We start from the raw sequence: 14,462 nt of genomic DNA on the forward strand, positions 1-14,462 counted from the left end.
TTCAGAAGTCATTCTGATTTGCTTCTGAAGAAACATTATCAGTATTGAAAACAGCTGTGTTGCTTCATTTTTTCAGGATTCTTTGATGAATAAAGGTTTAAAACAGTGTTTATTTAAAACAGAAATATTTGTTTTAACTTTTGATAATTGATAAGACATTGATAATAATTAAAAATGTTTATTGAGCAGCAAATCGGAATGTCTGTCTGTCTGTGGTTCCCTCGTACTTTAAAAAATCTACCATTGTGCCCATTCCAAAGAGAAACAAAATCACATGCTTAAATGACTGGAGGCCCATTGCTCTCACACCCATCTTCAGTAAGTGTCTTGAGAAACTCGTCAGAGATTACATCTGCTCTGTGCTGCCTGCCTCATTGGACCCACTACAATTTGCATATCGAAGCAAAAGTTCTACAGACGATGCTATTGCTTTCACCCTACACACTGCTCTCTCCCACCTTGAAATTAAGAACACCTATGTGAAAATGCTGTTTGTGGACTACAGCTCAGCATTTAACACCATAGTGCCTGCCACACTTGTTGCGAAGCTCCAGAATCTGGGACTAAACAGATCTCTGTGCAGCTGGATCCTGGACTTCCTGACAGGCAGAAGTCAGGTGGTCAGAGTGGGCATCAATAATTCATCCCCGCTGACCCTCAACACTGGTGCTCCTCAGGGCTGTGTCCTCAGCCCGCTCCTGTACTCCCTGTACACACATGACTGTAAAGCCACGCACAGCTCCAATGTCATCGTCAAATTCGCTGATGAAACAACGGTGATAGGCCTGATCACCGACAACGATGAGACAGCCTACAGAGAGGAGGTGAGGACCCTGACTAAATGGTGTCAGGAGAACCAGCTCTCACTCAACATCGACAAGACCAAGGAGCTGGTGGTGGATTTCAGGAGACAGTGCAGATAACACTCACCCATCACCATCGACAAGGCACCTGTGGAGCGGGTAAGCAGCTTCAAGTTCCTCTGCGTTAACATCAGTGAGGATCTCACCTGGTCCATACACACTGACGCAGTGCTGAAGAAGGCACACCAGCGCCTCTTCTTCCTGAGACAGCTGAGGAAGTTTGGAATGAGCCCTAGCATCTACACCTGCACAATAGAGAGCATCCTGATGGGCTGCATCACTGCCTGGTTTGGAAACAGCACCGCTGGAAACCGTAAAGCTCTGAAAAGGGTCGTGCGAACTGCCAGCCACATTATTGGAGGTGAGCTTCCCTCCCTCCAGGACATCTACACCAGGCGTTGTATAAGGAAAGCCCAGAGGATCATCAGTGACTCCAGCCTCCCATCCCATGGACTGCTCTCTCTGTTGCCCTCAGGAAGACGTCTCCGCAGCATCCGATCCCGCACTAGCAGACTGAGGGTTAGCTTTTTCCCTCAGGCTATCAGACTAATGAACAGTCAGATCTAATACACCCTACAGCACCCTACAGCATACTCCCACAATATGGTATGCCACACACTGCACTTTAACGTTTACAGTTCAACACTGGACTATACATACACACTGCTTTTAATACAATAACCTACCCGTTACCACCGGATACCATCCGATGCACATCCATGACATTTCTGTATCAATTTCAAGTACACTCTGTTTCACCTTAGCATGTTTTTATGCTTATATATGTTTACATAATGTGGAACGTGTACATTCTGTGTATAGTGTATAATGTGTAGTGTTAACTGTAAATATGTCTAATAGTACACTGTGTGTACTGACTATATGTATGTGCATATTGCACATTTTCACCTGTTGAAGTCTGTATGGTTATATGTTAATTGTTTCTGCAATTTCTGGAGCAAGCTCAAAAGAATTTCACTCACCAAGGCACATGTGCTGTGGTGAGGTGACAATAAAAGTGACTTGACTTGACTTGGATCATGTGACGCTGAAGACTGGAGTAATAAAAATTTGCTTAGATCACAGAAATAAATTACATTTCACAATATACTCACGTAGAAAACTGTTGTGTTAAATTGTAATATTTCACAATATTACTGTTTTTTACTTCCTTTTGATCAAATAAAGGCAGCCTTGGTGAGCAGAATAGACTTATCTCAAAGATGTAATAAATCTTACTGACCCCAAACTTTTAACGGTAGTATAAATTACAAATATGATGTTCCACCTACTGAAATGGTACTGTGGCGTGTGTATTCCATTCTAAAGAGACTGCCTGTTCCACAAATAATACATTTACAGGGATCACATGAAACACTTCATCAATAAACTGATTTTTGAGAGCATTAGTGGCAGTGTGTTGATTTTTGTTTATTGATTGGTGAAGTGTATCATGTGATTGAGCACCTGCTTAAAGTTTTTGGATGTGCATTTATTAAACCTACTTGTGATCAAATCAGATATATGTAGCAAAATAAGCACAAATGGGGGCAGCAGCAACTGTGGTGCTTGGCCTGTAGTGAGGTCACTAAATTCTAATACCAAGAATTTATCAAAGTCCACTAAAGGAAGTAGAACTTTTTGGTATTTTACTTTGAAATAGCCTTCCTAATAATATTTGGGGCTCGGGCACACTTTTTTAGTTTAAATTAGATTAAAATACATAGTTTTGTATTCACACAACACACCTAATAACCAAGCACTCCAGTTATATGTGATTAAATACATAATCTTTTGTCTGAAATTATATGAACAGCAGCAGCTATGCTTAACTTTATTTTCTTTTTATTTCCTGTTTCTATCTCTGTCACAGCCGGAATACAGGAACACACGGAGAGAGATCCAAGTGTGAGTATGTCATTTATTAAGGGTAATCCAAAGAGTAAACAGTCCATGCAGGGGTCAAAACCAAACATCAATCCAGAAAACATAAACAGACAAGGACACAAGGCGAGAGCAAGACTTGAGACGGACGTAATAATTAAACAAGGACTCCGTGCCACATACTAAGACAGACCGAGTATAAATACACAGGGAGAGACAAACGCTAATGAGGAATTGACTGAGTGCAATGATTAATGACCAGTGACAGCTGAGTGCAATGATTAGACAGAGAAGCTGATGGTATTTCAGCCATCTGTTCCATATTAATGAATCCTAACTCTAACACATTCTGCACTCAAAGACCAGAACGTGAGTAACCCAGGACTTTGAGTTTTACTACATCTTCCAACATAATTCACCATTTGGGGCGCCGTGATGTCGGCAACATCCTGCCGTGGGTGACAGTTATTACACCTTAGAGAGAGTCTCCAGAGACACTCGCGGGAGCCTCAAAAGGAAAAAAAGGACGAAACCCCCCCCCGTTTTGCTTTCCCCCCACGGCCCGACAACACATTCCAGCCTCAAAGGAGAAATTAACTCTCCTTTCAACTTACACACACACACCCACAAATGTCTTTTCTTACACTCATCATGTAAATCCTTAATAATGTGTATGTTGAATAGGTTTGTGTATTGCATATAAATGGTTAATCCTGTGATGTGAGGAGTATAAGTATGACTTGTAAATAGGAAATGTTTCTCCTCATTTTAACTTTCTCAAATAGAATCATGAGCTGTAACCCAACTCCTTCAGAGTCGTAAACTTTACGACTGCATCTGGGAGAAACAGGGAAGCCAGCTCTCGCTGGGATTTTTGTAAGGAAAGAAAAAAAAATTACCTTTTAAAGGTATAAAATATATCGCTTTTTGTGCTTAGATGTCTCCCCATATCAAATTGGAGTATCTGCAATTTTATCATGTGTTAATCAAATGTTAAATGTGTGTAGTTCTACATAGAAATGTAACTTTGTGTTCTGTATACTTTTATCTGTCGTGTTCGGTATCTATTTAACCGTGTTGCTTTGAATCAAACATTCATAAATAGGAAACTACAGTAAAATGTATTATTCTGGAATTACCAACTTGCTGGAATAAAACTGCTGAACTCGACTGTACCATAACTCACTCGAAGTGGGTGTTTCCACAGAGACAAATGAACTTTTCCCGCTTCAGATCGCGGACGTTCATTGGTTGTTCACACGAACAGAGGCGTGAACCAATTTAAGCTATAAGGACTGACCCAGGAAGTTCCTCCGTCTCTTCTCTTCTTCGCTCGTCCTCTCTCTCTTCTCTGATCGCTCCTATCGCCGTCCCCCTCAGCACAGGGGCTGAGAGGACAGCCATTCTCATGACTCCTTCGGAAGCTTTCTTTTTTGTTGTTTTGTTTATTTTCTTTACTAAGTTCATTCACCTATTCGCCTCTCCACACGAGGAAGATGAACTCTGAAACATTGCTTTCTTTGAACTTTCAAATATCGCGCGATTCCGCAGCAGCCCGGACACAGAGAGGACAAGCCCAGATTGATGCACGCTACACGCCCACGCTGCTCCAGCACACACAAAGAGAAACACTTGCAAGTATCGATTCTCTATAGATTAAAATGCTGCTAAAGTTGTCTATGATTTGAGTTTAGGTTGTCTCTCAAGGGTTAATGTCTGTTGGTTTAAATAACTGCATTCTCTCATTTACCCTCTTTCACTCTCATTCTTTCCCTCTCCCTCATTTGGATCTCGTTATGTCTTGTACAAAGTTTACTGTATATATTGTCGTACGCGTATTTACTCTGTATAAATCGTAGTTGATGTAATATTAGTTCAATTATTAAATTCCATATACTCCAGATTGTCTGTCTAAGTTACTCATGTTACGAAGTCAATGAAATGCCGATCTTAGCTACAAAGCTCATCTGTTACTTTTAAGTAATATAAATTTTATAAGGACAGGAGAATGGTTTCATGGCCAGAAACTATTCGTCCTGGAATTATAGGAAGTGATAGCGTTACTGAGAATTAATAAAACAAATCTTACGGCCGTTTGCTGGACGAACCACATTTGATTTACATTAATTTCTAGTAAAAGATATCACAATAATTGATATGAAGAATAGAATATTGAAATATTAATGAGTAAATTACAGTGCCTTGTGATGAGTTATTAATATATACAATTGACCTATTTTTCATCTTCAATAATTTTAATGCAACCGTAATATGATATATATATTAATCATATTCCTGATTAATTACCCAAATTCCCTATATCATTTGAGTTAATTATTATGTACAACCCAGTGCGGTTACATTATTTGGTGGAGAAACGGCGGCCATTTCAAACTTCGTTTTGTGAGCAATCCAGTTCAATCTGTGTATATGGTTATTAATAATTTCTGCACGCGCGCTATGAAATTTGTACTTGTGAGAAGTCGCAAGACGCGAACTCACCCCTAACTGACTGAGGCAAAAGCTGATCAGTCAGCACGTTAGGTATTTATAGAAACTTAACAGTATAGTCACTGTTATTTTAATGAAGGTAAAATGTTAAAAAGTCTCCTGTTAAGAAAGACCAAGATCTCTCTGCAGTGAGAACATTTTAATATGAATAATTAAAAGATGAAGAAATCTTTTATTAGTTGCAACATGTAAATCTGAACATGAGCGATGTTCCTCTGATTCAGATAAAAAGGCCTTGCTTATTAAATATCGTTATTGAATTCATGGTGAACCACAGTGATATTCAAAAATAAACGATAAAAACTCCTGGTCTAAAATTGGCTTAGCTACCCGATTTCTAAACCTAAAACATGTTTATGGGAGTTCAACAGATGTAAAAATTCCCGTTTTTCACATTTGTGTCTTGGCAGTGAAACGAATCCTGTCCTTACGCTCTTGTGCAGTATATAGCACCACAAAAGGTCATAAAACCTTTTTCTGTCTGTTACTTGTGATTTGATGCAGAGGATCAGCCTGACAAACGATCAAATTCTAGATCACGTTGAAGTCAGCTGTAATTCCGCTTACTAAACACCAGAGAGGGTCTTTGTTTAGAAGTTCAAAATTACGCCCTGCCTTCTGATTCCAGCTTGCATGAGTGCAAGTAGGCGCCATCTCGTGGCCGTTTCAGATAATGCGCTCTAATTGCTAATCTCTATTTCCCCTTGTGATTTATTTGAATTAGATGTAAAAATTCTCAATAATTATTTGCATTTACAGCCTTGCTCATGCGAATATTATTTCAGGTTAGACAATTTCAGACTGTTTACATTTACTTTGAGTTTGGTTCAAACATGATTTGAATTAAAATGTAATTGTGTAATAGTGGAAACTGATTGACCCACTTAGAAGGTAAGCCATCTAGTGGCAGTCTCCTGTTAAATCGACTAACAGCTCTTTGCTCTCTTTCTTTTCAGTTCTGTTTTGAATTGCATGTCTATTTTGACCCTTTTTGATTAATTTCATAAGTATTAATGATACCTTACTGTTACCATTGGTTATTGTAGGATATTATTCAGATTTTCATTTTAATTTAATTCTTACGTGCTTATTTTAAATTTTGATTTAAACCAGTTTTGAATTAATTTGAATTAAGTTTTCTGCTCACCGGGTTAAGCACGGAGAGGCAGTACGCCCCTTGTGGTGAAAACCAGCTACTTTTTCTCCCGTGGTTCATTCCTGTCGTTTATTTTGATTCTTATTATTTTTCTTCTCTCTTTTGGCTTAGGTTATTTTGATAATTACCATTATTATCATAATCCCTTTGTCGGGTCTTGGGGCTAATCACCTGTCTTTTTGGTGTGGGTGTGTGTGTGTGTGTGTGTGTGTGTGTGTGTGTTGGGATGGTTTGACAGCTCACCACGTCTGAATCCAGCTTGCTTTCTCCTGACAGAACAGTCTGACCATATTATGGATTCAGCGGGATCTGGTCCGCTTCGCTCGGCTCTCGCTCAACAGGGAGTGTTGATCGGGCAGCATGCCACTCAGCTCAACACCACCGCGCTGGATGTGGAAGTTCTCAGTGCCCGAGTCTCCGAACTCCTCACACGGGTGGACGATCTTCAGCAAGAGGCAACGAGCCGGGGTCCCGTTTCTCACACCGGTATGTCACACGAGTCCGAACCCCATGCCAACAATCCGCCGGTCTACGATGGCGATCCTAACGCCTCTCAAGCGTTTCTCTCCCAATGCTCGCTGGTGTTTTCTCTGCAGCCCCGGCGTTACGCTAATGAAGAGACCAAGGTGGCTTACGTCCTTACACTCCTCTCGGGCCGTGCCCGCGAATGGGGAATTGCCGTTTGGAGATCGCGGGCTCCCTGTTGTGCCACTTTCGCGGTTTTCAGTCAAGAGATGGCCAAAGTGTTTGATCGCTCTGCTCAGGGTGACGAGGCGGCGGCCCAGTTATCACGACTGTCTCAGGGGAGGAGCTCCGTGACTGACTATGCTATCCAGTTCCAGACTTTAGCTGCAGCATGCGGCTCGAATGAGAGCGCGCTGCGCGCTCGTTTTCTTGAGGGGTTGGATTTCGCTATTTCGGATGAACTCGCGGCCATAGAGCTCCCGCGGGAATTGGATAGGCTCATTAGTCTCGCGCTCCGCATTGAGGGTCGTCTCAGCCGGCGCCGCAAACAACGGCAAACACCCGCCCTGTGGCGCCACCTAGAGTCCTCTTCAGCCAGTTTAGCCAGCCGACAGCCCTCGGAGGAGGAGCCCATGCAGTTGGGTCGTCTACGGCTTACACCACGGCAGAAGCAGGAGCGTCTGTTGTCGGGGGCGTGTCTATACTGCGGCAAGGGAGGCCACTTCGCCCTTCAGTGCCCATTAAAGGGCCAGGGTCCACCAGTGAGGCGGAGCGTCCTGGTGGGCACGGTTCTCAGCTCAAGCTCTCCTGCAACACGCACTCAGCTGCCGTTCCAACTCTCCTTCAAGAGTCATTCACACACTGGATTCGCCCTTGTGGACTCAGGGGCTGAGGGGAACTTCCTTGATGCTGCCTCTGCTCAACGTTGGAAGATCCCGCTTGTTCCTGTGGCTAGCCCCGTTTCAGCATGGTCATTAGCTGGCCGTCCCCTTACCACCATCACCCACGTCACTCCCAAGATAGACCTCCATATTGCTGGCAGTCATCATGAGCGGATTGAACTGTTTATTATTGATTCCCCTAAGGCTCCTTTAGTTCTGGGACACCCATGGTTGCACAAGCACAATCCCCACATTGATTGGGTCTATAATTCTGTTTTAGCCTGGAGTCAGTCTTGTCACGTGTCATGTTTGGGTGCTGCTTTTTGTCCTGTCTCTGTGTCTTGTGTTCCTCAGGAGGATCCCTCAGACCTGACTGGTGTTCCGGCGGAGTACCATGATCTTCGGGCGGTCTTCAGTAAGGCCCGGGCCACCTCGCTACCTCCGCATCGCCCCTACGACTGTGCCATTGATCTCCTCCCGGGCTCTTCTCCGCCTAAGGGTCGTTTATATTCCCTTTCAGGTCCAGAGAGAGAGGCCATGGACAAGTACATACGTGAGTCACTTCAGGCTGGGCTCATCCGCCATTCCTCCTCTCCCGCTGGTGCAGGGTTTTTCTTTGTTCAGAAGAAGGACGGCTCCCTGCGCCCTTGTATTGATTACAGAGGTTTGAATGACATTACTATCAAGAACAGGTACCCCCTACCTTTAATGTCTTCTGCTTTTGAATTATTACAGGGAGCTCGGGTCTTCATCAAGTTAGACCTGCGCAACGCCTACCACTTGGTGCGCATTCGGGAGGGGGATGAGTGGAAGACGGCATTTAACACCCCTTCGGGACACTACGAGTACTTGGTTCTTCCGTTTGGTCTGACCAATGCTCCAGCAGTTTTCCAGGGACTCGTCAACAGCGTGTTGGGTGACATGATTAATCAATTTGTCTTTGTGTATTTGGATGATATTTTGATTTTTTCTTCTTCTCTCCAATTACACACCCAGCATGTCAGACGGGTTCTCCAGCGGTTACTAGAGAACCAGTTGTTTGTCAAGGCGGAGAAGTGCGAATTCCACGCTGAGTCTGTTACGTTCCTTGGCCATATTATTTCTACGGAGGGGATCAAGCCTGATCCCGCTAAGATTGAAGCTGTTGCCCAGTGGCCGGTCCCTGACTCCTGGAAGGCTCTGCAGCGTTTCCTGGGTTTTGCCAACTTCTACCGGCGTTACATCCGGAATTTTGGTCAGATCGCTGCACCGCTGACAGCCTTAACCTCCACTAAGGTGTCTTTCAGGTGTAACCGGGAAGCGCAGGTAGCCTTTGACATTTTAAAGTCCCGTTTTGTCTCTGCACCTATTCTAATGGTTCCAGATCCGGAGGCCCAGTTCATTGTCGAGGTTGATGCTTCTGACGTTGGGGTTGGCGCAGTTCTATCTCAGCGTTCCCTCCATGATGGGAAGGTTCATCCTTGTGCATTCTTCTCTCGTCGTCTCAGCCCTGCAGAACATAACTATGACATCGGCAACAGAGAGCTGCTGGCGGTACGATTGGCCTTTGGTGAGTAGCGTCATTGGTTGGAGGGGTCAGCGCAGCCCTTCTTGGTCTGGACGGATCACAAGAACCTAGAATACATCCGTTCGGCCAAGAGGCTGAGCTCGCGTCAGGCCCGCTGGGCGCTCTTCTTTGCCAGATTCAATTTCACCCTCTCGTAGCGGCCGGGATCAAGGAACACCAAGCCTGATGCCCTCTCTCGCCTGTTCGGTGCTCCGGGGGGGGGGGGTTTGCGGCCGAGGCCATCCTTCCTGAGGGGGTGGTGGTCGGGGCTCTTTCGTGGGGTATCGAGCAGCGATGGTGGTGCCGGCTGCGCTCTGAGGTCCTTGAGTGGGGTCACTCATCCAGGTTAGTCTGCCATCCAGGTATTCGGAGAACGTTGTCTGCCATCCGACAGCGTTTTTGGTGGCCTACTATGGCCGCAGATGTTAGACAGTTTGTGTTGGCCTGCCCCACATGTGCCCAAAGTAAGCCTGTCAATCGCCCTCCTGATGGTCTACTGCATCCTCTCCCTATCCCTTCCCGTCCTTGGTCACACATTGCCCTTGATTTCGTCTCTGGGCTTCCTCCGTCGAAGGGAAACACTGTAATTCATTTTATTCCCCTGCCCAAGCTACCCTATCCTGCCCAGAGTCAGGAGGATTTTGGTCCAAGCCTCTGACAGAACCAAGGCTGCAGCTGATCGTCGCCGGTCCTCTCCTCCTACCTATGTGTGTGGTCAACGGGTTTGGCTCTCTACCAAGGATCTTCCTCTCCGGGCGCCTTCTCGTAAGCTGGCACCCAGATTCATTGGGCCTTTCCGCATCACCAAGGTGGTTAGTCCGGTGGCGATCAGGCTCAAGCTCCCTCCTACTCTTGGTCGGGTTCACACGGTGTTTCATGTTTCCAGGGTCAAGCCTGTGTTCTCTTCCCCCCTTAATCCTGCTTGCAGTCGCCCCACACCCCACCCCCTCGTCTTGTGGATGGATCTCCTACCTATACGGTTAAGAGATTACTCGATGAGCGGCGCCGCGGCAGGGGGTTTCAGTATCTTGTGGACTGGGAGGGGTATGGTCCAGAGGAGAGGTGTTGGGTGCCGTCCCCGGACATTCTGGACCGCTCGTTGATTGAGGACTTCCGGCGGCATCGAGGTAGGCCCCTTCCTAGAGCGCCAGGTGACGCTCCTGGGAGGGGGGGTACTGTCGGGTCTCTGGGCTAATCACCTGTCTTTTTGGTGTGTGTGTGTGTGTGTGTTGGGATGGTTTGACAGCTCACCACGTCTGCCTGTTTGTGTTTTCCCCGCCTCCCTTGTTCCCCGTTGTTAACCATAATTGCTCGCCACCTGTTCTCTATGTCCTTCTAAATTTTTCCCCTTTATTATTCCCTGTGTTTCTCTGTCTATTGTCAGACTGTTGTTATTCATTCCAATAGCTCCGATCATCTAGCAGCTCTTTGTACTCACCCTGCCGTGTCTTGTCCTCAGGCTCCAGTGTGTTTGGCTTATTTCTCTGCTCTAGTTCTTACAAGCCCAGAGCTCCTAGTAGCTTCAGCTGTTCATCCTGTCACTGCGAGTGAAACCTGTGGAACGTGACTCTTTCTTCTCTGTCTCCGCTTTGTGAATAAAGCCTTGAGTTTACCCGCACCTGAATCCAGCCTGCTTTCTCCTGACACCCTTTTCTTTGTTTTATCATTATTAGGTAAAGCTGTTACCTCTCATTTCTACATATATATTTACTCAATTGATGTTAAACAAACCAAACCTTAATTAACTTTAAGTTTCCTTTGTTCATCCTTTGTGTATTTGATTGTAGAACTCCCTTGGTGATTGGACAGTCATCTCAGGTCTCCAGTAAGCAAGGCTGCCCGACCGGTGTTACCGACACTGGCTGTGAGTGAAACTCGGTTCCTCTTATCTCTGTCCGTTGCGGCACGCAGCGGAGACATCAGCAATTTGGCACTCCAACGGTAGTCAATCAGTCCAGCCGACACACGACGCAATCTCTGGGACCAGTACCTAAACCGGGGCCTAAATCGGGGCCACTCTCTTTTAAGAGAGGGTTCTAGGTAACAGCCCAATTTTGTAGTACTGTCTGGCGGTTGACATCTTGGTGTTGCCCGGTTGTGTTAAAAGTCACAAGCTGTCTGAGAGGGCGCAGCGCCAGAGTAACGGAGGGCCGGGGACACTGCGGTTGAGTGTTTGGGAAGCGCTGGAGAGGTTGACCAAGCCACTGGTTTCCACCTGAATGACTTCAATGCACCCAGGTGAACCAAATGTGATAAAACCATCCACTTATTATAAGCCACAGAATATAAGATATTCCCCTGGATATATTTTAAGTGTTTGACCCATTGCTTCTTCAAGCCACACCATCTTTCTAGGTTTTCTACTCGGATAGCCCCACTCACCTGTTGGCCCTATCTTAAAATCTAGCAGTAGGCTTAGGCCTCCTTATTCTCACTAACACATTGTGTTACTATTGTTTTACCTAATTTCAAGTGTTGTGTTTCACTTTGATCTTTTTCTATCCTCTGTTCTGTTGTGATTTCTTTCATTTCACATAGAGACAGTAACCTGTGAGAGCCACCAGAGAAGCTAAATAGAGTGACAACCAGCAGCCGGTGTCATCACGTGACCCGCTAGGCTACTGCCTGTCAAATCTCCATTTCAGATCCTTCGTTGACTACTAACGAGTAAATTGGCTACTAACCTGTCTGACTGTTTGCATCAGTTAGCCCCAAAATTCTCATAAACGGCACAGCCGTATGAATATAGCTTGTTAACCGTAGAACGAACTTGCATTGGTCTTTTTGTGTGTGTGTGTGTGTGTGTGCTGTGCTTCTCTCACCGACAGTGAGTCAGGATGTTCCAGCCATCCAGTCCAGCAGTCCACGGGGGCCACCTCTCGACATGGTTGAAAGCAGTGACGACCCCCTTCCTGCCCAAGGACTCCAGTAACCTGCAGCACCCAGAGCAACTAGACACCGAGCTAGATGAACTGATGGCACACGATCCAACCCAAGGCGACTACTACAAAGAACTCGCCAGGATCTTCGGAAGCCTCGTTCACATTCTCGTCGCCCAGGCACGGCTCAGTGAACGGAGCAACATCGACCTTGAACAGCAAGCAGCAACGCTTAAGCTTCAAGCGGAGGAGGCCTGGACGGACCAGGCCCAAACCCAGAGTCGTCTTGATCAGCTCCTCCTCGAGACCCAAAACCAGCGCGAGAAAGAGGACGACACAGATCCAGAGCTACAGAAAGAAGTGGAAAGACTTCACAATACCCTGCAAGATCTTCGCCTCGACACAGATCAAAGAGAACAGCTGGAGAGAGAATCCAGAAAAGAACTCAACAAAAAACTCCAGCAAAGTGACGCTCTCCTAAAAAGAGCAGAGACTGAACAAAAAGAAAGAGACTCTAAAACCTGGGCCTGCAAAACACACTTGCAAGCGGCCCGAGCTAAAATCAACGAGCTTACTCTGCAGAGCGACGAGCTCCAAAATGAACTTGACACTGTTCACACAGAACTGAGACAATCTCACAAATTACAGAGTGGCTGGATCGGAGAAACGCACACCACAAAGTTTCTCCCGGCCCGCCACTCCAACCCTTTCAGCCAAGAGCCCAGAGCGGAAAAAGGGGGTGTAAGCTCACGGCTCAAGAAATCACCAGCCAGCTTACCAGAACACCTGTCAACAACGGAGGGGAGAGAACCCTTCCAGAGAACGCATGCCACTAAACCCTGCACGGCTCACAGAGAACTTGACAAGCTAGCCAGAAGCATCCCTACATTCAAGCCAGATACTGCCGGAGGACATGACGTTCATGCTTCTTTACGAGACACTGACTTTCACTTGCAAACTGTCATCAACGTGACAGATGTGAACACATTGTACCTGTTAAAAAATCACGTCCAGCCATGATGTGCATTGTTTTCTGGATCGTCAACCAGAGACTGTCAAAGCGTACTACCAGCAACTGCTACAGACTTTGATTCTTGAATTCTCTGATCCAGACTCAGACCATGGGCTGCTTATCGCTATGGACCTCAAACAGGGCCAACTTGAAAACCCACAGACTTTCTGTAGTCAGCTACGAAAAGCCTACTTCGGAGCATGCAACGAACCAAGTATGGAACAAGATGTCAACTTAAAAACTCTGTTCCTCCGAAACCTACATGCCAGTTGGAGTTTTCATCTCAGAGTCCCAGCGTGTCCACGTAACAGAACTACACAAGAGTTACGGAACTCAGCCCACAAAGCTTGCACCAAGCAAAAGACTATTTGTGAAAAGATTGTGAAAAACCCCAAAGTCTCTGTCTCTGAGCACTGCTTGGAGTTAACCCTAGATGGCGCCCTAAAACACCACAGTCACAGACATTTTTACAGAGAGTCAATACCGTTCCAAGCCAGCAGAGGGCAACACAATCGTGGTGGTGCTCATCCAACGCACCAGAGCGAGCGACTCTGGGGCCGGCGACCCAAAAAGAGCCGATCCCCACCGTCCAGAACACAAAGCCCCGACAGCCGGCAGTGGAACCACTCTCGATATGACACTGGTAAGCTCAATCCTGAGCCCACGTCAGAAAAACACAGTGCAGCCACGTCTGAGACAGCAGAGATCCTGAGGGTGCTGAAAGAGCTTCTTTACATGAAAACTTGCAAGGAAGACAAGGAAGATGAACCAGACATCTTATGTCTAAGCATATGAACTAAAACCAAAACCCTGTCTAACTGCCATCTGTATGAGCCAAGCACCCAGAACACTGCTCGTCATCCACAGACCACAGAGCTAACTGTCACATCACAAGGTGACAGCATCACCCAAGCTCCACAGCTGACAACTGCACACCCTGAATGAGACAGCACAGGTCCTCACACCAGGTACCACAAACACAAGGTACCAGAAAATGCTGTTTTGACTACCTGCCTTCGCAGCGAGCTACACAAGACCGGTCCTCACCACCCATCGATCGTCACACCTGCCCGGATGCCAACATTCCGGGGCAGCCTTGTCGAAAAGGGGGTGAGCCGAAAAGGAGTCAGCATGGAATACCTGATCGACACAGGATCAAACCTGACGATGATCTCATCTCGCCTTTTCAAAAGACTCCAATTTGAAGCTAAGAAACAAGATCAAATTCTTACACCTCAAACTTGTGAACTGAATGCACAGTTGTA

The 14,462-nt window shown here is 46.0% G+C and overlaps 1 protein-coding gene across 1 annotated transcript; it reads left to right on the top strand.

Moving 5' to 3' along the window:
* Positions 1-12,120: 12,120 nt before the first annotated feature.
* LOC132117393 (trichohyalin-like) lies at positions 12,121-13,971 on the top strand. Its single transcript, XM_059526658.1, has 2 exons — positions 12,121-13,714; positions 13,883-13,971. The coding sequence occupies exon 1, from the start codon at positions 12,144-12,146 to the stop codon at positions 13,203-13,205; it is 1,062 nt and encodes a 353-aa protein (XP_059382641.1). The 5' UTR covers positions 12,121-12,143; the 3' UTR covers positions 13,206-13,714; positions 13,883-13,971.
* Positions 13,972-14,462: the final 491 nt, after the last annotated feature.

Source organism: Carassius carassius, chromosome 36 (assembly GCF_963082965.1).
Source record: "Carassius carassius chromosome 36, fCarCar2.1, whole genome shotgun sequence".
Lineage (NCBI taxonomy): Eukaryota > Metazoa > Chordata > Actinopteri > Cypriniformes > Cyprinidae > Carassius > Carassius carassius.